Raw genomic sequence first — 25,525 nt, 5'->3', positions numbered from 1 at the left:
CTCCCATGAGTTTTGCTAGCAAATAGTTTTTGAATTGTTCATGTTCCTTAACAGTAGAAACTATATATTTCCATTCAGATCTAAGACCATTCATGAATGTTACCTTTTCTTTAATAACTTGTCGCTTAAGTTTGTATTTAAGCATTAGGCTCAACAAGTGATTAAAGTGATTGATAGTCTGATCTAGATTCTCATCTAGTTTCTGCACCAAAGATCCAAACTCTAACAAAAGTGTCATCTGCAGAGAATGTTACAAGTCCTCATCACCTGAATATAATTCCTTTAGTTTGTCCCAGACTCATTTTGAAGTGTCATATGAATTAAAAAGTCAGAATATGTTAGGAGGAAGAGCAAATTGAATTATTCTCATTGCCTTTAAATTACACAACATCTTGTCCTTCTCATCATATGGAATGCCGGTATGTTCAGCCATGATTGCATCATAGTCAGCCCGAGTTTTGACTTCTTTTCTGGTATCCAAATACTTATACGTTTCAACCGTCATTTCATGCCAAATACTAGATCCATATGTTTCGATAACCAACACATAATATTAAAAGTGAAGAGCCTAGACCTCATAATCTTCAGGAAAAAGGATAGGAATCCTAGGTGTTGATCCAATGCTGCTTGGGAGATTGAATGAGAGAGAATGAAGATCTTCGTTAGGCATTTTAATGAGAATTCAATGAAGCAAAATATAGAATCAGATGTGTAAAATTGAATCAAGCTCAAGGGAAATAAGAGATTTATATTTGTGATCTACAATCGATTGAAACGATTGAGATAACAAGAATAGATATGAGAAAACTAAAAAAACCCTAATGAAAAACCATTTACTCAACAAAAGAATAGCCATTTGATTACATTATCTGCTGATTTGATACCAATTGATAAAAACATAAAAGATCGATAGATTCTATATTAAGATACAAATCAATAATATGGAACGATAATGATTGAAAAGAGTTGGATTCTATTATTCTCAGTAATAGAATAGTTGGTGAAGACAGAAGTATTCTTTTAGTGCTGGAAAAAGACGTGACCCTAGAGGTTACATGCACACGCTATATATAGACAAAATAAGACAAAAATTCTGAAACTTGACATGCCCCATTTCGGAATCGAAAGTAAACATAAATCCAAAAACAAACATTTGACACAACACTAAATAAAACTTAATTGTAACGCTTCACCTTTAGTTCTCGGGTTCTCAGGAAACTATGAGTTCTCAACGGATATCACCCCTATATATATATATATATATATATATATATATATATATATATATATATATATATATATATATATATATATATATATATCATGGAATTTTATATGTTTAATTGTGAACCACAAACTGTATATATAAAAATATTTTACCAACTACATGTAGATCTCCATACTGAGATTTAATACAAAAAAACTATAATGAAAGATTGAAAGTTTTCATTAAAATACTCAATAAACCTATTTTAATAACCCATAAAAAACAATGCAGGTATAACTTTGGTTGGCATCGGAGGAAGTTATGATGCCTACTGGATTTCTAATAAAAAAACACATTCGAAATACATAGATGTTCAGGAACAATCACGAAATCAAAAATAATATAAGTTCAAAAGCAATAGAAAAAAGCTAAAAGTGAAAGAAAATTGTATTTTTTTTTAATCAAAATTGAGTCATTGATGGTTTTATACATAATATTACATATATGACAATCATATACTCACTTTTCCCATATTTAAAACACTCACAATTAAAAAATTCCAAGAATCGTACCTTGTGTATTTGACAACAAAGGACACATTTAGCCTCATTGAACCAGACAATATTTATGTATTTTCTTGAATAAAATAGTATATAATCATTATTATTTAGGCAACTTGGCTTAAATTCAAGTCCTATTTTTTTAGCCCTATATAGCCATACATCCTGCATTTCTTTAGGGTCAATATGTATTTTCTTGTGTTTGCGACAAATTTATATCGTGTATCTTTAAAGTTCTTGCAATTTTTGATACTCTTGTTGTGAATGATATGAATGTGATTTGTTACACATATGAAGGTTTTAGAAATGACAATATTGTTGCACCATTGTATGTGATATTAGGTTGTTGATTTGTAGAGTTTGATTCACCATTTGCCCTAATAACTATTAGAGAGTTCAAACATAAGGTCCTTACATCATATTCATATTCAACATAGTAAATGAGTCAACATAGTTTATTATGCTCCTATAAATAGATTCCCTGGATTTATGTAACCTAAGCCACACAAGATAGCAAAATTTTAATTCAGCAGTAATCAATAAAAGTTATCCCTTAATTAATAAAAACTATCTCTTACATCCAAGTGTTTCCCATTGATATCGGCGATTATTCTAATTATGTGAACCACATTTAATTTTATGTTCTTTTTTGTTTGCATTATTATTCGGTGTGAAAATTCATTTGAATTGTTTGTTGAAGTGCTTAAATCTTAACATATATGAATGTATAGAGGTTATGTATGCTACAATCATGAAGCTAAAATTTTGACAATTATATTTTGTTGAAAATGATTTTGATGTTGATAGTTACTACGAAACAATAAGTTTTACTATAATTTGATATAAAAATTATAAATATTTTAAACGACATGATAAAATAATGGATAATTCCATAACAAGCCTTAAGTTTGGCCGAAAATATAGGTTTTACCCTTCAACGGATTTTCGGTTTGTTTAGACCGCAAACTTATAATTTTTTGGTGGTTTTTTCCATTTTTACCTGTGATATTAGGTTTCCAGGTTACCATGAAATATTATTTGCAAAAAAAAAAAAAACCCTTAAGTTTACAAAATTTTTTGCAAAAACTCCCTTAAGATTACAAACATATAAAATATAAATATATATTCATAATTTGGTAAAACTAAGTAGTTTTTAAAATCTTAATATCAAAAGTTTATATCAAACCAATATAAATTTTACTATACTTATTGTTGGATTAAGGTGTTTAAGGTACTAACTAAATTGGTATTATATTGATGAATAAGAGCAAAGTCTTTTTAGGTTTCTCTCATATCCAAGAAATTGTCTAGATTGATTTTAGAGAGAGATAAATGATTTTTTAATATATTATATGATTAATATCTTAATTAGAAATAGTTCTAATGAATTTATATTTGATTAGAGTTAATTTGGAATTAACTTTGGGTTAACTATAATTAATTAAAAGTTGAAGGACTATACCTGTAATTGTTCAAAATTTGAGCAAAGGACAGGACCTAGAACCCTCCTTGTGGTTGATGGTTTGGAGGCTCTCTTGGAGCCTTCTGGAAGCCTTAATGTCACACCCCAAAACCCAGGGCGGAAACGTTCTGCGGCAGAGGTGACTTCATGTTGAATATCAAAACCAATGTACATAGTAAGCGAAGTAAACACAAAACATTACATTACATAAATTTCATTACATCTGTTTAAAAGTAAAGTAATACAAGTTTCGTAGATACATAAGTTTAAACAAAAGAAAGACGTGACTTCATATGCTCCGTCTTCTGCAATAGAATGCGAAATACCTGTCTAAAAAGAACCTGAGAATACAAGCAGTTTAAAAATCAGCATAAAGCTAGTGAGATCATAAGCGGTTTGTTTTATGAAAATGAACAAGATTCCTTTTGTTTTCTGAAAAGGTGGTTATCCAAGAAAATATCATATTTTCTTAAAAGTAATGTTTAGTTTTCCGTTATGTTACACAATTTTGGTTATGAATAGTTATTACCCCAGGAAAATCCTATATTTTCCTAAAAGTTGGTTACCAATCCGAAATGTAATGTAAAAGATGTATACTGAAAACCTGATTATCCTTGTGAAGTGTATGTTAGTTTTAACACATATATAAAACTATTAACATAGTAAACTAATTTCAAAGGTTATTAATTTACTATATTCATTATTACTAACAAGTAAATCTCTGTTATCCAAATTGCGAGTTCCATAACTATACGATAGACTAGATATGGAAATAAGTAGTCCAAATCATTTTATGACTTTCATCACCCTTGAACCTTTCGGTTCGGCTATAGCTAGCAGCCAGGTGTGGGGTAGTCAGCCGCTTATAGATCTATACACTCAAGTCACGCTCCCTATCTAAGAGATTCTAGTTACAGAGGCGGTCCTCCACTCGCGTATCTTCATGGAGTGTTCTTCGAGGACATGTCTCCAATTTATAGGAATAACAAATCTACAAGTAATAATGCGGAAAAATACAGTTTAAATTCTATTTACAAATACGATCCTCCACTTGCGTATCTCTATGGAGTGTTCTTCGAGGACGTGTCTCCAATTTATAGGAATAACAAATGTACTAATCTACCGCTTTTAAGAATAATGTTAGGGAACAAATCATTTGTGAAATATATATTATAACATTATATAATAAGATATGAAATCGGTTTGTAAACTGATTCTGCAAGTTAAACAGTTGGTTAATACGGTTTCAATTGTTAAAAGCAAGTGGAATATGAAACATTTCAATTGAAATAATAAGTTTAAGCACAAGATATTCTTGTACTTTTGCTTGTATTCCCCCCTGAAAACATTGAAAAAGGGTAGGGGTGTGAACTCACCGGACGAGGAATGTGTCGACTAGGATGCTAAATGTTGGATTGAGGCTTGAAAACGTGCGAGATTCCTATGTAATATTAAATGATACAAAAATGCATCTAATTAGATTTTAAATCACTAATTAGTTGAGGATATACACTTCTAGTCGCGAAAACACTTCATTTCAAGTGTTTGGAGTGACCCGGGTGACATCTGTGGACATATATGGTTTGGATATGGAGTTTACTCTTCAAGAGTAAACTCCCAAGAGAGTTCACGGCCCTAATGACACACTCCCCATGATTTTATGGCCATAAACTCAGGGTAGGGTGTTCTAGAGTGCTAAATGGCCTTATAACATTTGAGGGGTGATGCTAGGTTTGATTCTAGGGCATTGGAAGGTAGTTAGGACATTCTAAGGACCATTTGAAGAGTTTATGGCAATAAACTAAGAGTTTACATCTGTAAGCTTCCCCACACACCTTTATTTGATGTTTTGGTTGTCTTAAGTCGATCACATATGATTCAACTCATTTTTTACAATCCAAGGGGGGATTTAGGGCACTATTTAGCTCATTTATAGGAGTTTACGGCCCAGGAACCCATTCTTGGGGGGTTTACGGCTGTGAACTCCTAAGGGAGTTGTTTTCATCAGGTTTAAGGCTTCTAATTCGTTTGTGGTTGCTTCTAGTTATTAGTTCAAGGTTTATGAGGTGTGTAAATGGCATTTTAACACCTAAAAATGAGTTTACTACCCATGAAAGGGTGTTTACGGCCCAAGCGTGTTCTTGGGCAGTAAAATTATGTTTACTCCCTAAATGATGAGTTTAAGGTGTTCTAAGTCCAATCCAATAAGTCCTTAAGCCATATCTAAGCTCCAATGGTGGTTTGGAAGGGTTTTAAGGCTCAAAAACCCCATTTGCATGTGTTCACGGCCTAAGGCTGTTCCCGGGCCGTAAACACATGTTTATGGTCCTATTCCATGATTTTAACATGAAATTGAAGGCTAAAGATGTTATACTAGAAGCTAGGATAGTTACCTTGGTGATTTGAAGCTTGAAATGAGTGATTTTGGATCAAGAAGTTGGATTTGAGGAGGGAGGTTAGAAAGAGAGTGAAAAGGCTTCAAATGAGGCTTAAACAACCTTAAATATGGTTTGGATTTGAGACATGGTGGAATTCTACCCAGTATTGATGTTAACCGAGGCTTTTGGTCGCACCCGATTAAGTTGTCGTAACCCGATATGGTCGAAACTAAATTTTTTCTAATTACTAGTTTGGGGCATTTTCATGTGTTTCTAATGTGTTTGGATACTTACCAGGTTAAAATAAAAGTCTTAAATTAAATGACCTAATCTAAAAACGAAATCGAAACAATTCGCTTAAGATGAGTTTTACGGACGGAACGGGTTGTGGCGATGGAACAACTTTGGGTTGTCACACTTAATGACGATAAACTAGGAACTAGATAATTATCTTCTTTGATAATATTATTTTATGTTCAAATCGGGGTTTCTAGGTGTTTCCTTGTCATCTATAAATAAAGTCTTTAACATTGAAATTTTTAGCCAATCTTTCTAAGAGATCAAATCTGAAAATTTCCAACCTCTCCCATCTCTCCTAAATCTTCTAAGGTTCTTTTGAGTGTAAGTCATATTTATAGTAATAAGTCATTATTATGAACCTATAAATAAGATTTATTAATGATTCCAATTCATAATACTGATTGATCTACTTACAGGAGTATAATGTCCCAAAAAATAACTGTGCAAAAGTTTTATTTTAAAACTAACAGAAACATCATTCATTCATTCCAAAATTCATCAAAATGTGACAATGTATAAAATAGTATCAGAGTAAAAATCATGTCATAAAATTCAGAATAATATTGGATGTGGTGTGATCATTACAGGTCATTCCTATTCCAACCGGAAGTACATGAAACCATAAACATAAAACTGTAAGTACAAAACTAAGTGAGTTTCCCCAAAATACCACATAGCAAATGTACATAAAATCTCGAAGCTGAAAACTGGGTCTATTTCATGCCCTTAGGTATCTTTCAAACAATATCATGTCTATTTCACACCTTCGGTATCTTTCAATCGGTACTGGGTGAATTTCACCCCTTTTGGTATCTTTCAACCGGTGCGGGGTTTACTTCACCCCCATACAGATAAGCATATAATCATATCAGCAATAGTCACAGACACAACAAGCACATACATGCATGCAAGTGTCATAAAGATAGTTATCATCCTACAAAAAAAATCCAGTAGGTCGTCATTGGAGCCTTCGACCCACGATTATAGTGAAGAGATTCACCTAACAAACGATGATCAATCGCTACAACTCTTAAATCCGCAAATGCAGATGCTATAAACCACCTATACAACCGTACAAACTACACCCTTTTCTTTCCTTCCAAAACTAGGTTCTGACCAAAAGTAAACGCAATTCAAAAGTCAAAGTTAATGGTCAAAATTGACTGTCCACGTCGTGGCCCTCAAAAGGAAAAACATACACGTTTTCCCCGGTCACCACACCATGGAAACCTAGGTCACGTCGTGGGCACTAGGTTCAAAGTGTCTTAATGGGTTATGCTGAATCCTCCAATCTCAAAGGATCCATAGTCTAGATCTGATCATTTTTATTGTCTAAATGGATAAAGTTTCCAACTTTACCCTTGAGACTCACGAAAGGGTCTAGATGTTAAATATTAGGTCCAAAAGACACAACCATGGCATAGGCTTAATCAAGAAGCACTCAATCCCTTAAGTCTAAAGCCCATTTCCTCCAAAACAACTTTATAGCACTAATACCAACCTAAAGATTGGTGCTATTTAGACATTCTTGTCTAATGAATGTATTCGAATCAACTTAGGTCAAAATGGGGGTTTATGACCAAAATCTTATGCATGGCTCAAACAACCCACCAAAATTCAGATCTAAACCATGAACTACTCCAAATAATCCAGAGATTCATAAAGTTGAAACCTTTATGAAATCTCACCATCCCATCTAACAAGATAAATAAGAAAATGGGACAAGATACAAGATCTAGAACCCTATAACAAAAAAGGTGGAGCCTTGATCAGTTACAAGGATCCAAAATCGAGCTAGGATGAGAGATGGGGACTTTCTTGCTGATCATTATCTTACTCTTTCTTGCTTCTTCCTTGAATACTCTAAAAAACACTTAATAAAGCTTCAACAATGGATGAAAAGGAATTATAATTTCTTCTGGGTTACAGAGGGTAGTGGAGGCTGAGGTGAGCAAACCATATCCTCCTTATTCCTTTAAATAGGGCACAAATTGTAGATAATAAGGGTTTAAGACGTCAGCAATGGCCACGTCGTGGCAAGCAAAAAGACCCGTGGCCATAAAATGTCTCGCCACGTCGTGGCTATCCTTCCCATGCCGTAACGACTCCCCAAAGTCAAATTTTAAATTAAAACCAATCATACCTCAAAACTGGATGTTACAACTCTCCCCCACTCGAATCAGACTTCGTCCTCCAAGTCCGTTGCTGAAAATAGCTACGAGTAGTGCTCCCTCATTTCCTCTTGAGGTTCCAAAGTCGACTCAGACCCTCTATGGTGTTGCCATTGCACCTTCACCACCTTGTTTCTTACAGCTTTGGTCTTCCTATCAAGGATCACAACTGGTATCTATGTACTTTAGGCGCTCGTCCACCTGAATGTCCTCTAAAAACACCTCTACGGAATCATCAACCAAACACTTTTGTGGTTGAGAGACGTGAAAATTGTTGTGGATCTGACTAAGCTCTTCAGGAAGCTCCAAACGATATGCAACCCTATCCACCCGAGCAATAACCTTAAAAGAACTAATATATCTAGGGCCCAACTTTCTCCTCATCCTGAACCGAATGACACTTTTCCAAGGTGACACCTTCAAGAGTACCATATCTCCGAGCTGAAACTCCAAATCGAATCGACGACTATCTGTATAGCTCTTCTACTGACTTTGCACGGTCTATAATCTCCCACACACCTATTGGATCAATTTGGTAGTTTGGAGCACCACCTACATGCTACCTATGACTCACTGACTGAGCTCACCCCAACAAATCGGGGTCCAACACTTCCTCCCGTATTGTATCTCAAAAGGAGGTTGATAATTACTGGCATGATAATAGTTGTTTTAAGAAAATCATCCAATGGAGATACGTATCCCAACTACCGCCGAAATCCAACACATAGGCCAAAAGCATATCCTCCAAGGTCTAGATAATCCACTCACTCCGACCATCGGCCTATGGATGAAAAGTCGTGCTGAAGTGAAAAAAAGTACCCAACTCCTCATGAAATCTCTTCCTAAATCTGGAAGTGAAGCACACATCCCGATCTAAAACCACTGATACAAAACCCCATGTCGTGCCACAACCTCTTGGAAATAAACATCTGCCAACTTCTCCGCATAGAATCTCTCCTAAATGGGAATAAAACGCGCACTCTTAGTCAAATCAATCCATGATGACGTAAATCAAATCCACCCCCTGTGCTATCTGTAGCAACTTCGTGACGAAGTCCACCGTGATCTTTTCCTATTTCCAAATGGGACTACCCAAAGGCTCCATTTTCCATGAGGTCGCTAATATTCATCCTTTATCTTCCTGCAAGTCAAGCACCTTTCCACATACCAAGTCACATCCCGCTTCATGCAGGGCCACCAATAATCGGGTCGGAGGTTTCTGTATCTTTTTGGTGCACTAAATGAATAGAAAATCTTGAATTTTACGCCTCCTCCATCAAAATCTAACGAGAACCTCCCAGATACAGAACCCAAAATCTCCGATGCAAGGTCAACAATCCCCAACTATCGTAATGGAAAGAGGACACTTGGCCCACTATGCATTCAGTCCTCAGTTACCCTACTTTTATTGCCTTAACCTGGGCACCGTGAATCTACTCCAAAAGTGGAGTAATCACTATCATCTTCAAAGAAAAATCTCGGAGAGGTACACTAGTTACCTTGCGACTTAGTGCATCGACCACCATATTGGCCTTTCTAGGGTGGTATAAAACCTTGCATTCATAATCCTTCACTACATCCAACCCCTTGTGCTGCCTTATATTTAGATTTGGCTAATCCATCAAGTACCTCAAGTCTCCGGAGCGTCCTTCAGATGATCCTCATGTTGGCATAAAGCCTCTCCCTCCTTGGAGGAATTTTCTCCGTGCAAAAACTGCACTTCACACAACTAAAAATTGCAGTTGGAGAACTTGGCATAAAGCCTCTCCTTCCTCAGAGTCTCCAGAACCTCTCACATATGATCCTCGTGTTGCTCCTTGGTCTTAGAATAGACCAAAATACTGTCAACAAATACAATGACAGACCGATCCATCATTGATCTACACACATGGTTCATGAGATCCATGAATGGGGCTAGAGCTTTGGTGAGCCTGAAAGGCATCACCACGAACTTGTAATGACCATAACGAGTGCTAAATGAATTTTCTGGACATCCTCATCTCCGACTATCATCTGATGGTAGCTTGAAAGCAAATCAATCTTTGAGAATCAAGATGCACCCTATAACTAGTCGAACGAATCATCAATTATTAGAAGCAGATATCGGTTCTTCACCGTTAAGTTGTTCTGCTCCCAATAATCAATGCACATCTTGTGAGAGTTATCCTTCTTCACAAACATAATCGACACTACCCCGGGTGAACTAATCATTCTGATAAACCCCTTGTCTAACAAATGATGGAGTTATGTAGAAAACTATTGCATCTCCGACGGTACTAACCGATAAGATGCCTTGGCTATCGGAGCCGCACCTGGTACCAAATCAATACAGAAATCCAGCTGCCTCTCTAGAGACACTCTAGGAATGTCCTATGGGAATACATGTGGATACTATCGAATGACTAAAATGTCCTTAATCATCCACTTTCTCGCCATCCTGGGGTCCAATACATAACCACAAAACATGAACAACCATGCTAACGATATCTCGTAGCTCTCACTGGGGAACAAAGAGTCGGTTTATGCTAGGCACCCTCTCCATGAATAACTATTTCTCCCCCACTTGCGCTTCGAACCCGAACTAACTGGTGTCTACAATCGATCATCACCCCATTAGGGATCAACCAGTTTGTCTCCATAATGACCTTTCACTTGTGCAAAGGAATATGAACCAAATCAATCAGATATCTCTCTTGGAACAACTCAAGAGTACAACCCTGATGACCTCTCGATACCCTCACTGAACGATCATTGGCGATCTCTACCTCCAACGAGTAATCCAGCACCCCGGGAGCATCGTTAAATCTCTTGATGAGCACAAGAGACACAAATGATCAGGTAGCACCCAAATAAAAAAGAACTAGAGTAGGTAATTCATTGACTAAGAACATTCCTAAACATTACAACACAAAATATAAGCATAAACAATAATGAAAGCGCATAAATAAAAGGAACAACATACATGTAACCACATCAAGATTCATACGTGCCTCCTCGATTGTTAGTTGAAAAGCCTTGCTCTTCAATACAAGGCCCACTTGCTTGTCCTCCCAACTATATATGTGATTATGGAAATTTACAAAGCGGGTGTTGTAATCACTCCCACCTTCAAACTCAGGTCATTGGCCTTCTTGTGTCCCCTCTGCTTACAATGAAAGAAAAATTAGACTGAAGCATGGGTATTGGTTGTGGAGGCAGTGAAATCCTTACCGAAGTGCCCTAACTTACCGCACTAATAGCATCCTGAACCACCCTCCCTGGACACCCATCATGTATCCGTCCACACTTGCCATAACGGCCCCGACCCTGCTAGACCCTTGATCTAGAATCATAAACCTTGGGCTTCTTTGTTGAACCCCCAGTCGCATGCACCTGCTCTGCCTGTACTGAGTCAATTTTACTCCCTTCGATCTCTTTCAACCAGTATTGGGTCTATTTCACCCCCATCTGGTCTCTTTTAACCGGTAATGGGTCGATTTCACCACCTTCGGTCTCTTTCAATCGGTATCGAATCTATTTCACCCCCTAAAAGTAAGAATACAATAATATTAGCAAGATTCATAAAGACAACAAGAACATACAAGCATAACAGTAAGTGTAACAAAGATAACTATCATCCTACAAACATTATCCAGTGGGCTGACATTAGAGCATTCAAACCACAAGTATATTGAAGGAACTCACCTCGAAGACGAAACCACAACTAAAAATACCCACCATAGAAGAATGGTGCTAACACCTCCAATTAAACCATACAAGTTAAACCCGTAGTTGACCTTCTAAAACTAACAATTTTCCAAAAGTCAACCAAGTCAAAAGTCAACCATCAAGGTCATTAGTCAAATCCATAACCAGCTCATATGCACGCCGTGTCCAGCCCATGACCACATTGTGGCTAACAAAAATAACCCCAATCCAAGCTCCAAGCTTCCTCCACTTCATGGCCAAAATATCATCACGATGTGGCATGCACCAAATAGATAGATCGTAGATAACACAATCGCCACATCGTGACACCATCCTGTCACGTCGTGGTTGCTATCTTTGGGATAGCTTAACCAATAAGTCCTTAATCATTTGACTCACTCATCCAAACCTTCCTGAAGCCATTCATACTCTTAAAAATTCAAAAAAAATCATTCCTTTTTAGGCATGCATTTCCTATGCAAGTCTTGGGCTTAAGTTAGGTCAAGATGGTGAAAAAGAGGTCAAAACCTCAATGATGGAAACAAGACCTTACCAATTCATAGATCCATAATATATGATGACCAAGGGACCAAAATGAGCTATAAAGTTGCAAACATTCTCCTTCAACCATCTAAAACTTAACTATAGACCATACATGCATAACAGTAAGTGTAACAAAGACAACTATCATCCTAGAAACATAATCCAGTGGGCTTGCATTAGAGCATTCAAACCATGAGTATAGTGAAGGAACTCACCTCGAAGACGAAACCACAACTAAAAACACCCACCGTAAAATAATGGTGCTAAAACCTCCAATCAATCCATACAAGTTCAACCCTTAGTCTAACTTCTAAAATTAACAATTTGCCAAAAGTCAACCATCAACGTCATTACTCAAATCCACCATCAGCTCATTTGCACGTTGTGTCCAGCCCATGACGATGTCATGGCTAACAAAAAAACCCAATCCAAGCTTTGGGCGTCTTCCATGCTATGGCCAAAATATCACACGTCGTGGCATGCACCAGACAGATAGATCGTAGATAACACAATCGCCACATCATGGCACTATCTTGCTACGTCGTGGCTTCTGTCTTTGGGATAGCTTAACCAATAAGTCCTTAACCATTTGACCCACTCATCCAAACCTTCAAGAAGCCATTAATACTCTTAAAATGTCAAAAATATCATGTCTTTTTAGGCATGCATGTCCTATGCAAGTCTTGGGCTTAAGTTAGGTCAAGATGGTGAAAAAGAGGTCAAAACCTCAAGCATGGAAACAAAACCTTACCAATTCATAGATCCATAATATATGATAACCAAGGGACCAAAATGAGCTATAAAGTTGCAAACTTTCTATTTCAACCATCCAAAACTTAACTATAGACCAAAGCATACCAAATTACCTAGATCTATAAGGTAAACATCATCAAGATGAAAAATTAAGAACTCACAAATTATCCAAAAGATGCACACAAGGAGTAAAGATGAGTAGCTTGCCTGATCTATGCATAAAGAACCTTCTTCTTCTTTCGAAGGCCACAAAGACACACCAAATGAGTCAAGAGATTCAAAGAGGACTAGGGTTTAGGTTTTTCGGTGTTCGAGGATGATAAGAGGTGAAACCCCAACTACTACTTCCTTTAAATAGGGTGCAAGACTTAAAATGTAGGCTTTACACCTCCATGCAGCTACCATGTCATGGCCAAAAGAATGCCACACCGTGGTGGCTTAAATGAAGTCCGCAACTAATTTTCCATCGGCATGTCATGGTGGTTCCTCTACCACTTCGTGGCAACCCTCAAAACTCACAATTCAGCTAATAAAATACATCTCAAGCATATGGGTGTTAAAACTCTCCCCTATTTGAATTAGATTTCGTCCACAAAATCATTCATCACAACTTACTCTACCAGACTAGCTGACCTTGTTTAAACTTTCTAAATCCCAATTAGAACTGAGAAATTATCAAACACAATGACTGACTTCCATCACATCTTTTGACCAAGGATCAAATCTTAGCACGCCACCCTTAACTATCAGATAGAAAGTTCCACTGCCCTACCAAAAAACTAAAAACCCTTAACCATGTCTGACTTCCAGATAAACAGTACCATTCCAAACCATATCTATAATAACTCCACTCAAAAACTTGAACCGAACAAACTCCTTTGACCTCGAGATTATCTCACTGATACTTTGGAGAAACAAAAACCTTGACTATTCACTAATGTTGAAAACCCTACTTCGAATATAAAATTAACCCCCAAACCAAGTTTCAACTATTGGTGCTAAACTAACGCATGTATCCCTAAAAATAGAACCCAAAAGACCACTAGGAACCCAATAACTTGAAAACACTCAACTGCAACAACTATCCTTTTCTACCCAACTAACAAAAAAACCAATCAATTAGGTAACTATTCGATCCACTCGGACGCCAGGAAGATGTATAGAGATCTAAGGTTGAGTTACTGGTGGCCCTATATGAAGAGGGAGGTAGCATAGTTTGTGGAACGATAGCTGACTTACCGGAAAGTCAAGGTCGAGCATCAGAGAGCCTACTGCAAGATGTAACTTTTACCTATTCCCTTGTGGAAATGGGAGGAGATAACCATGGATTTTATCAAAGTTAATGAGGATGGCACATGAGGTTGATTCCATCTAGGTCATTGTGGTTAGATTGACCAAGATTACTCATTTCATACCCATTTCTAAGAGCATTTTTGCCAAAAAAATTAGCTGGCCTCTACATCTGGGAGATAGTGGTCCAGCACAGGGTGCCAGCTTCAGTGGTTTTGAATCGATATGTTTTCTTTGCCTCCAGGTTTTGGAGGAATTTTCATGAGGATTTGGGCACTCAACTGCATTTCAGTACAACATACCACCCCAGACTGATGGACATAGTGAGCAGAGGATATAGATGCTCAAAGATATGCTTAAGGCGTGTGCGCTAGATTTTAGCCGAATTTGGGATACTTATCTTCCACTAGCTGAGGTCTCCTACAACAATAGTTATCACACAAGTGTCGATTGACCTCCATTCGAGATGCTTTTTGGGAGGAAATGTCAAACCCCGGTTTGTTAGGGTGAGGTCAGGCATCGGATTAGGGGAGTACCAAGATGGTACTCAAGACCATCGAGTTGATTCAGTAGGTGCGAGGTCGACTGCAGATCGTACATAGTCGCCAGAAAAGTTATGCCAACTGGTGACGATCATACCAGTTTCAGGTAGGAGGTTATGTGCTTCTAAAGGTGTCACCATGGAAAGGTGTAAGTCGGTTATGAAAGTGAGGCAATTTGGGCCCCCAATACATTCTTCGCTTCAGGATTACTGCCCGGGTAGGCAAAGTTGCATACTGACTGGAACTGCATGATGAGCTTAGTCAGATCCACAACATATTCCAAGTATCTCAGTTGTGTAAGTGCTTAGTTGAGGATTCCACAATGGTTCCGTTGGATGATATTCTGGTCAATGAGCTCATGAACTATTTAGAAATACCGTTCGCGATCCTGGACAAGAAGACAAAGACCTTGCGCAACAACGTGGTGGGCTATGTTAAGGTGCAATGACAACATCAGAAAGGTTTATAGTGGATGTGGTAGATTTAAGAAGAGGTGGGAATGCACTACCCAGAGCTATTTACAGTAACAGACTTCGATGACGAAGTCTAATTCAAGTGGGGAGTGTTATAACATCCGAATTTAGAGGTATATTTTCTTTTAATTAAAGTTTGATTTTGGGTGTCATCATGGAGTGGGAAAGGATCACCACGGTGTGACGAGGCATTTTTTGGGTCTATTTTGACTCATCACGATGTGGTAAGTAAAGGTGATGGAATGGCCGCCACTGATGTCTTAAACCCTAATTTTATGGGTTTTACACCCTATTTAAAGGAATGAGGAGGCTAGGGTTTCCGTACCCTTAACCTCCATCACCCTCTTTAGCTCTGAAGAAACCTTAATTGAAGCTTTCTTGAGTGCTTTTAAGAGATCTTAAATGAAGCAACAAGAAGGAGTAAGCCAATGATCAACAAGAAAGTCTGTATTTCTCTTCCTTGCTCGATTCTGAACCCTTTTAAGTTTTCAAGGCTCCACCTTTATGTTACTAGGTTCCTAGATCTTGATTTTTGTCCCATTTTCTTCTTGATCTTGGTAGTTGGGATGGTGAGATTTCATAAAGGTTGCAACTTTATGAATCTTTGGATGATTTTGAGTAATTCATGGTTTGGATATGAGGTATGGTGGATTGATTGAACCATACATGAGATTTTTTTTTGTCATAATCCTCATTTTTTACCTAATATGAGTCCAAAACATGCATTGGACATGCATGTCTAAAAGCACCAACCTTTAAGCAGGTTTTAGTGTTAGAAGCCCTTTTGGAATCAATGGGTTAAGGACTTAAGTGATTTAAGTGCTTATTGGATGAGCCCATGTCATGTTTTTGCCTTTTTAGACCTAAGACTTGAGCTCTTGACCTCTTGGAGAGTCTTAAGAGATAAAGTGGGAGTCTCTATTCATCTAGACAATAAAAATAATCAAATTTGGACTTTGGAACCTTTGGGACCGGTGGATTCGACTTAACCCATTAAGATGTTTTGAATCCAGTGCCCACGATGTGGCGACTTGGGGAAACTGCGTCTGTGTCGTTTAAGGTCCATGACGTGGCCAAGGATGGACACGACGTGACAAGTCAACTTTGAGGATTGAATTTGACCGTTGACTTTTGGCTTGCATTGACTTTTGGTCAAACCCTTAGTCTTTGAAGGTAAGCTAAGGGTGTAATTTGTATGGCTATATAGATTGTATATATCATCTATACTCTCGATATTAAGAGCGGTAACATTTGATTATACTCTGATAGGTGAGTCTTCTCATTCTACTTGTGGGTCGAAGGCACCAATTCTAGACCATTGGATTTTGTAGGATGCAAATTGTATTTGTGATACTTGCTTGGAAGACCCAGGGTTAGCCTGTAACATTTGAATGAAATATAATGGGAGTAGCTCACGGCAATTGCATGAAAGACTAAGGGGAGTAGCAAATGACACTTGGATGTTAGACCATGGGTAGCCCATGACATTTCAAGGAAAGAGCATGGGAGTAGCCCATGACACTTGGTTGTAAGATAATGGAGGTAGCTCATGGCATTCCAGGGAAAAGACCATGGGGTAGCCCATGACAATTGTATGTATGATATGTGGTATTTTGAGGAAAGTTACTAAAGTTTGTGCTTATAGTTTTTATGGTTTAATATTTCATGTACTTCCGGTTTGAAAAGGAATGACTCGACGTGATCACACAACATTCCCCTCATGATTCCACATTTATGAGCATTTTTACTCTGACGATTTGATATACTGTATCGTGGTTGATTCTGAAAAATTGATGTATGGAACTAATTGTTTTCTTTAAAATAAATTTTTTTATCTCTTTTTTAGGGATGTTACAAACAACAGTTTTTATATGTTTTAGAGATTCATGAAAATACTTTCTAAAGTTGTCAAGTTTAGTGCCTATTCCACTCTGCCGCTTCCAATTATTAAAATAGATTGACGTTGTGGTCAAGTAGTATGACGTTGAAGTGTTGATTGTTTCAAATAGATAGTGTTTAAGATAGATAAATTATCATGAGTCACATTTACTTGGATGTTGCTTATTATAATTTTCATAAAGTTAAACTAGTGATATATAGATTTCTTGGTGTATTAGGATCTTTTTTCTCTAATGAGCTCTTACGTTTGCCATATTATGGTTGTATGTATTGGATTTGCATATCACATAACGCTTATGTGTTAGAGCAGTGTGAATCAACTCACGAATTTCCATGAGAATAACCCTAACATAAATATATTCTTTTCGTAAATTATCATGTATATGGAAATTTTTCTAGTCTTCCATGATTGATATACATACACACACATACAAACATACATGAATATGATAATACATGAACAAACACAAGTGAGATGTACTAATGAAAGTCCATACATCAACAAAATGGATATGCAAAGATGAAGATCATGTAATACTTTAGACACCACAATAAGTCTTAAGAGCAGATTGGGCTCGTTGGCCAGCCTCAGTGTAGTAAAATTGAAGGAACTCAACATGATCAAATGGTTTGAAGAGTAATGGGTGTTCATCATCTACAACCTCCTTTGGGGATTTTACCACATACCCAGCCTTTGGTATTGAAAACAAACCAAGAGAATACCTAGCTTTGTCTCCACTCATCATCACCCGATGATAAGGTGAATGCAATCGTCCATTCGTCCATGCCTACAATCATAAATCTCCAAAGGTTCATCAATATTTCCAAAATTGTAGTTTTCCTTGTGGAAAAAATGAAAGTGTAAATCTGTCATGTACTTTTGCGATATGTGTCGCTAAAAACTTACATAGAGTGAATCACCAATCATTACAATGAAAGAATTCGGTGAAGGTTGAATCTTGATCCAATCTCCGGATTTTGCTTGCACTTCTAATCCATCGATCTGGTTTTGGTGTAAAATCGTGACAATGTTCTTATCGGTATGAGAATTGAGTCCTAGTTTGGACTCGTTTGTTTCGGGTCCTTTGTATTTCATGACCCGAAGCAAATAATTTGTTGAATCCAGGTGTTCCTTCACATACTTTTCTAATCCCAAACTCTCCAACACCATCATCCTCACCATTTGATCAAGTTTGGATAGCTTCTCCGAGAACTCTTGTATAGTCTTGCTAATAAAAGATAAGATGCAAGTAAAAGACCATAAAACGATATTAAAGTTAAAAATACTGCTCTTATATATATATATATATATATATATATATATATATATATATATATATATATATATATATATATATATATATATATATATATATATATATATGGTTTGTGTAAACAAAATAAGTAAATTAGGTACCAAAATTCGGTGTTGCCTTTGGGCCACAACATTTTGGCGAAGCTTTCTACTTTCTCAAGAATAGGAGCATCGTCAATGCCCATGCTCTCATAGAGTGGCACCATTGGGTACTGACCTACGTAACCATGAAAGGGCTTTGAAGACTTGTTTTTGATTTTGGTTTGTAAAGGGAGATCAAAAAGTAATTTTAATGAATCAAACATGGACGTTTGGAGCTCCGGTGGGATGCTGGCGTAGGTTGTTTCGAAGCAACCAAATTCTTCAAGGGCTCTATGGACTTGGGATTTTGTTAAATCCCAGTTCGTGTTTTGGTCAATATTTGAGAAATCCACAAAAGGGAGTTTAAGTTCTGAACCCATATTTGTTACGTAGGAACACTTAGAAGTGCCTCAACAACTCCAAACTTTATATTCGAAGTCGTGGTTTCTAGACGACACAATTTATCAATAATTTATCCATAAACGTCGTCCTTTTAATTTGTGGTTGATTTTGACACAAAATTAGTTAATATCATTATCATCAAATTATTATTTGTATTATAATTATTGTCTGTTTATTTCATAAAATTTATGTGACATTGTTTCCATATGTTTTGGCTTATCTAACTGCATTGAGTATCATTTAATAATAATTGTACAAAAAGTTTTTTGGCCTGCAGGGATCTTAATAATTCATTGTAATTAAAAGAGATAAACTAAACAATCAATTGAATTAATGTCGACTCACATGCATACCTTTTTTTTTTTTTAATTTTTAAACACGTATTTAAGTCAAAAAGAAAAAAACGTAAATTTTCTAACATAGTGGTGACAAATGGGAGGTTAGAGTTACTTTTCGATAGATTTGTTTAATTTGTCTAGCTTTTTCTATCGTTTCACTTTGAGTGGGCTTGGCCTGCACCTTGACAAGGTCGTTGCCCCCTCCTTCCACCCGGAGAGAGAGAGAGAGGAAATCTTAAACTAATCAATAGTAAACTGGTCCAATCCAACTTGTTTATTAAACTAGTTTAGACCAGATTGATCTTTTTATTTTATTTTTCCATATTACCTAGGCTGCTTAATAAACATGTTGACTTCCGTCAACACATTTAAATTTCAATATAATTGAATTAAAAACTAGAGCAAAATTAAAATATGTTACGCATTCTAATAAGAAAAAATTACAAATTTAGCCTAATACATTAATTAGTTTGTGGAAAATAAAAAAAAATAAAAAAAAAAAAAAACAAATTTAGTCACTGATATCACAGATGAATCTACCACATTTTTGATTTTGCAATACCAACTAGGAATGTACAAGTGGGTAAAGTACAAACGTGCTTTAGCACTTGTATATTTGTAGATGGTTTAAAATAATATATATATATATATATATATATATATATATATATATATATATATATATATATATATATATATATTGTATTTCAGGGTAAAATCGCAGATAGACATAATCCATCTGCGATTTCCTCTCTTTTATCTGCGATTTGGTTGTTTTTTATTATTTTATTATTTATTTATTTTACTACAAAATTGATGGGTTTGACTACGAATAACATTATTATATATAATGTTTTAATAAAAATTATCAAATTAGTTGTTACTTCTTTGGAAAATTTGCTTAAAACCTCTCTAAAAATGATTGAATATTTAGTTTGCCTTGTAACTGGTAGGAGATAGCAAGTTACTGAAACAAATATGTAATACGTATGTCCACAGGGAGGTATTTCTGAATTTTATTTGATATTTTCTGATTATATTAGTTATAGTGAATTTGTATCTTTAGTGAGAATCAAAATCAGTTTGTTAGACAAATATAAAATTAGTCTTTGTTTCCATCATCCTGAATTGAATCATTATATAGCCATAGTTGAAGATATGGATGCTAGAATGTTGATAAATGTTATCAAATGTAGTGGATGAATGGTTGTGAAAGTGTTTGTGGTGGCTGATGAATGTGATGCGGATAAGGAGGGTGGCCAGAGTGGAAATGTGTCGGTTGCTAATTTATGCAGCGATAAACGGAGCAACAATCTGATATGGACTTTCCATACACGCCTGGTGTACCTCAATTTCACAGTGTTGTTGAAAATGTTAATGTTAGGTATTCACGTATTCACTATGTAGATCTTGAGAATTACAAGTATGTTGGTGAAGTTGATGTTGGTACATATCTTAATGACATAGGTGGTCGTTGTGTTGATGTTCCCAAACAAGAAGATAAAGTTATGAATAGGCGTATATTAGATAAAAGTAAAAAAAAAAGTTATTATTCAAAAAGATGAAAATGTGCATGTTTATGGGGATTATGTTGATGTAGTTTTAGATATAACCGACTTAGAAAGCAATTCTGATGGAGATGAGTTGGGTGATGAAGTTAAACCTAAGTTTCTCGATAACCTTTTTCATGGTATGCCCCATGTACCCGTATGTCCGGTTGATATTAATGAAGATATCCCAGCACAGATGGTAGATATCAATCTTCAAAAAATTGAATGTCTTAGTATATTTAAGAACAAAGATCTTCTAAAACAGGCTATTGGGAAAAAATGTCTTCGAGAAACTTTTCAGATGAGGACAAGTAGATCCACCATATCAAGGTATGAGGTTGTGTGTGTTTCAAAAATTTGTTCTTGGTTACTAAGAGCAAATTGAATTAAAAACTCTGGCGGACTTTTCCAAGTGAATAAATTTGTTGATGTACATACATGTTCCTCAACAATTTTGCAACCTAATCATCGACAAGCAAACAAATATGTTTTCGGTGAATATCTTGCTGATGTTTTGGATGGAGATTATAGTATAGTATATCGAGGAAAAGATATTATTAATGATATGAATGCTGAGTTGAATATCAACATATCATACCATCAGGCTTGGCGTGGGAAGCAATATGCATTGTTGTTGTTAAGGCGTATGGAAGAGAATTCTTTTACCAAACTTCTGGCTTATTTCCATAATTTGGTTAAACATAATCCGGGTACGGTGACACATATTCAAACTTATGGTGATGATCGGTTTGAGTTTTTGTATGTCGCACTTGGTTGCTCGGTTATTATTATTATTATTATTATTATTATTATTATTATTATTATTATTATTATTATTATTATTATTATTATTATTATTATTATTATTATTATTATTATTATTATTTATTTTTATTTTGGTGTATTTGAAGAAATATACAATCTACTGTAGGTACACACTTTTTTCAATTTTTGTAAACTGACCCTTGTAGTAGATGAAGCCCACCTAAAGGGTGAATTCAAAGGTACCATGTTACTTGCAGTTACTAAGGACGGACAAAACCAAATATTACGTGTTGCATATGGTATATGCAAAAAATGAGTGTACAAATTCGTGGACATGGTTTTTTCAAAAACTACGTGATTGCATAGGCAATATAGAGGAGCTTACATTTATATCTGATAGGCCTCCATCTATAGCGACAACCGTTGCCAACATTTTTCTTCACACTCATGACGGAATATGTGGTGTCCATTTGTATTTCAACGTAGTAGCTAGATACGTGAAGAGTAAGACAACTAAATGAATTTTTTGGGGGGCTTGTATAGCGTATACAGTTGAAGATTTTGATGCCGGCATTGAAAGTATGAAAAACACAAAAGAACTAGTATGAGAATAATTAAAAAGTATAAATCCTGAAACTTGGTCCCGGACACATTTTAGAGGGAACCGATACAACAGTGTAGAGTCTATAAATGCATTATCTAGACATGCACGTAAGGTATTGATACTTATATTGATCGATTTTTTTTCGTGCAACAATGCAACATTGGTGGTTTCAAAAACATAACTTTGCAGGTATGAAGTTTTAATATTAATGTTTTTGTTATATTTTATTGATCGTAACTGTGTAATTTTGTCTATTTTTTAAGCGGAAGCAACAACAGCACTCACCCCTTGAAACAATGATATTGTAAAAGAAAACAAAAAATATTTTAGTAAATGGGATGTTCGCATGATCTCAAGTACTAAATGCGATGTCAAAAGGGGGCACAAAACAGGATTCTTGATTTCCAACAAATGACATGTACATGTAGGCATTGACAACTTCATGGCATACCTTATGGTCATGTCATAAGAGCGTTAACAGTCAACAATTACCAAGACTGGTCAAAGTTTGCATTAAATGCTTACTATACCGAAACACTGAGGAAAAAGTATGAGGAATCAACAAACCCTTTGCCAAATCCATCCGAATGGGAGATCCCCGATGATTTGATGATTGTTAAGCGACCTATAATGGATAAATATCAGCCAGGCAGGCCAAGAAACACAGACTGCATCCATCCCAAGGTGAGGGTCCAATTAAAAAAGACTATTCTACATGTGGTCAAGGAGGACACACGAGAAACAATTGTTCTGGAAGGGCGTCCGGTAAAGGAGCACGTCACACGAGAATTTCGACTACAGAAACGACATTTAATATTGGTGGTTCTTCGACTTGGTCACAAAGCTATGACGCCGATTTTGATATAAAACAACCTTATATTGAAGACTTGTTAAGTTATTATGTATTGTAATGTTTTTATTAAATCTTATAAGATGTTTTTTATTCTTTCATATTTTGATATAAAACAACCTTAAATTTGAAGATGTTTTTATTAAAACAACAAACGAAGCTTAACGGTAAATAAACATGTTAATCTAAAAAAACACCAAACCCAACTCATGATAATGTTACAAGAATTTTTTAACTAATTATTAAACTCAGGGAACTGCAACAGGTACTTCTCTTTCTCGATTGTTATATAATCATCTCTAATTCTCATTTTATCTTCCAAACGATCCTTTTGCACCCAAAGCTGTATCATCTTCGTGTCCTTGTTAGCAAGTTATTTTTCAATTATTTTGATTGTCTTCTTAGTCTTTTTTATCCATTATTAATGCTCTTTGATTTTCTTTTTATTGAGGTCTATCCATTATTGAGCTTGTTTGTATTCCAACGCAATTTCGGTACGACGTTGACTGAGAAGTCAGGATGACTGCAGGTGCCTCAAAACTGATGTCGTTCCATATATCTTCATTATCAACTTCTTCTTCAAACACCTCAGTAAGTTCTCGACTCATAAACATCAGTTGCTCTAGTGCATGTAGCCGTCTTAACACCTCCTCTAGGTTAGATTTCCTACTACGTCCCTCTCTACCGTGAGAACGATCACTAGACAACATGTTGGACGAAGATTTGTCTTGTCTCCTAAAATGGTCCCATACTGTGGATGGGACTGAATTCTGTTCACCATATACAAACTCTTGAAATAACATATAATAAGAAGATCGCATCTCATCATCACTCGGTGATATTTTATTTTTTGATCGTTGTCCCTCCTAAAACAATTTAACATATTAAAAATGCATATAAAAGTGTAATATGGAATTTTTAAAAATTAAAATAATTTTTATAAACCTTTGTCATTGTAAAAATCTTGTTCGTGTCATCCCATTTCAATTTTTTTGAGCCACTCTATCGTTTCATCTAAGGCGTATCTATGTTTCTTCTCAACGGAAATCCACCAGCATGAACAGCTGGAAGCATCTCATATATCCATATCTACAATTTTCACAATTGTAGTGATAAAAATAAAAATTAAAATAACTAACATAACAATAAATTCTTACAAATAATAATAAATTTGTATACCCTAAATGCCGCCGTAAATCCTGAAACGGAGTATTTAAAAGTTTAACGATGCTCCGACAGTGAAAAATATTTATCTATCTTGTTCCACGTATCCTCAAGATTGCCATAGGTAAAGTCTCACAAATAGCTACCCCAAGAAAAACTGCCAAAAAAATATTAATTTTAATATACATTAACATTAATAATATGAAACTCTCAAAGTAAACAAAAAATACATGTTCCACACATCCAAATTCTCATCCAAAAAAACCACTCTTGCAGCACCCGATCGTTTATTTCTTTTCCCAAAAAATCCTTCACACACAACGTATAAGTGCATCATCGTCGCTAGCTTCTAAGAAGGGATGATTTAAAAAAAAACTTTTCAGGTCACAAATTTTGATTGAACTATTTGTATGGTTCGAAAATAGACATTCCTACAATAAACAATTTTTTTTACTACTAACTGTTTTTCTAAAACTTTTTTGCCAATCATTTTGGGATACTCGTCAAAATTAAACCCAACTATTAAACAAAACTATTTCAGGCCATAAACCAATTTCATATCCCCCACTCTAAAATATAACGGTTTCATGTCATCTGGGGATAAAATAGTGCCATACCGTATCTGATGAAGAAACATCTTGTGGAACAACAATCCGTCCCCTTGTAAACGAGGGATGTCCAACTATTAACCAAATACATTTTCCCAAAAAATATCGCATCTTAAACCATGTAACACCTCAAATACTTCCCAGATGTTACACCCCGATCGTTTTAAGTTAACAATAGCTTTTACATTCAAATTATTATAATCATGCTGCAAAAAAAAAACATATTATAAAACTAAACAACTATTTCCTATAAAAATATTCAGATATAAATGGAATAAATAATCCAACATTCAAACTACAAACATAAACAATGCATAAACCAAGATTCAGTCAATAATTTTTATATTTACGCTGAAAAACAATGACATATTATAAGTATTTTTCAATTTAAACGATAAGTATATACAAATTTTCAACTTATGCAACCACTAGCAAAACATATTGTAACCATTTCAGTAAGTGTAATATGTTGTAACAATTTTTTAAATTTACGCTGAAAAACAATAACGTATTATAAGCATTTTTCAACTGAAACGACAAGTAGATACAATTTTCAACTTATACGACCACTAACCAAACATAT

At 35.6% G+C, this 25,525-nt stretch overlaps 1 protein-coding gene across 1 annotated transcript; it reads right to left on the bottom strand.

Moving 5' to 3' along the window:
• Positions 1 to 17,605: 17,605 nt before the first annotated feature.
• LOC145045833 (putative 2-oxoglutarate-dependent dioxygenase AOP1.2) lies at positions 17,606 to 19,085 on the bottom strand. The gene is made up of 3 exons (XM_078994140.1): positions 18,683 to 19,085; positions 18,173 to 18,494; positions 17,606 to 18,053 (listed from the first exon to the last, which is right to left on the bottom strand). Exons 1-3 carry the CDS (start codon positions 19,039 to 19,041, stop codon positions 17,805 to 17,807), a joined length of 930 nt encoding a protein of 309 aa, XP_078850266.1. The 5' UTR covers positions 19,042 to 19,085; the 3' UTR covers positions 17,606 to 17,804.
• Positions 19,086 to 25,525: the final 6,440 nt, after the last annotated feature.

This window comes from Lactuca saligna, chromosome 5 (genome assembly GCF_052625555.1).
Source record: "Lactuca saligna cultivar CGN05327 chromosome 5, ASM5262555v1, whole genome shotgun sequence".
Classification (NCBI taxonomy): domain Eukaryota; kingdom Viridiplantae; phylum Streptophyta; class Magnoliopsida; order Asterales; family Asteraceae; genus Lactuca; species Lactuca saligna.
This window is presented reverse-complemented; position numbering and strand designations above follow the sequence as displayed.

What these genes read in the sequence shown, in the direction of transcription:
- LOC145045833 (XM_078994140.1), bottom strand. Translation starts at nt 19,041, where the DNA reads ATGGGTTCAGAACTTAAACTCCCTTTTGTGGATTTCTCAAATATTGAC. An exon ending in AAAGGCAACACCGAATTTTG is followed by an intron (nt 18,495 to 18,682) that starts GTACCTAATTTA and finishes ATCTTTTATTAG; the next exon opens with CAAGACTATACAAGAGTTCT. An exon ending in TGATTGGTGATTCACTCTAT is followed by an intron (nt 18,054 to 18,172) that starts GTAAGTTTTTAG and finishes TTATGATTGTAG; the next exon opens with GCATGGACGAATGGACGATT.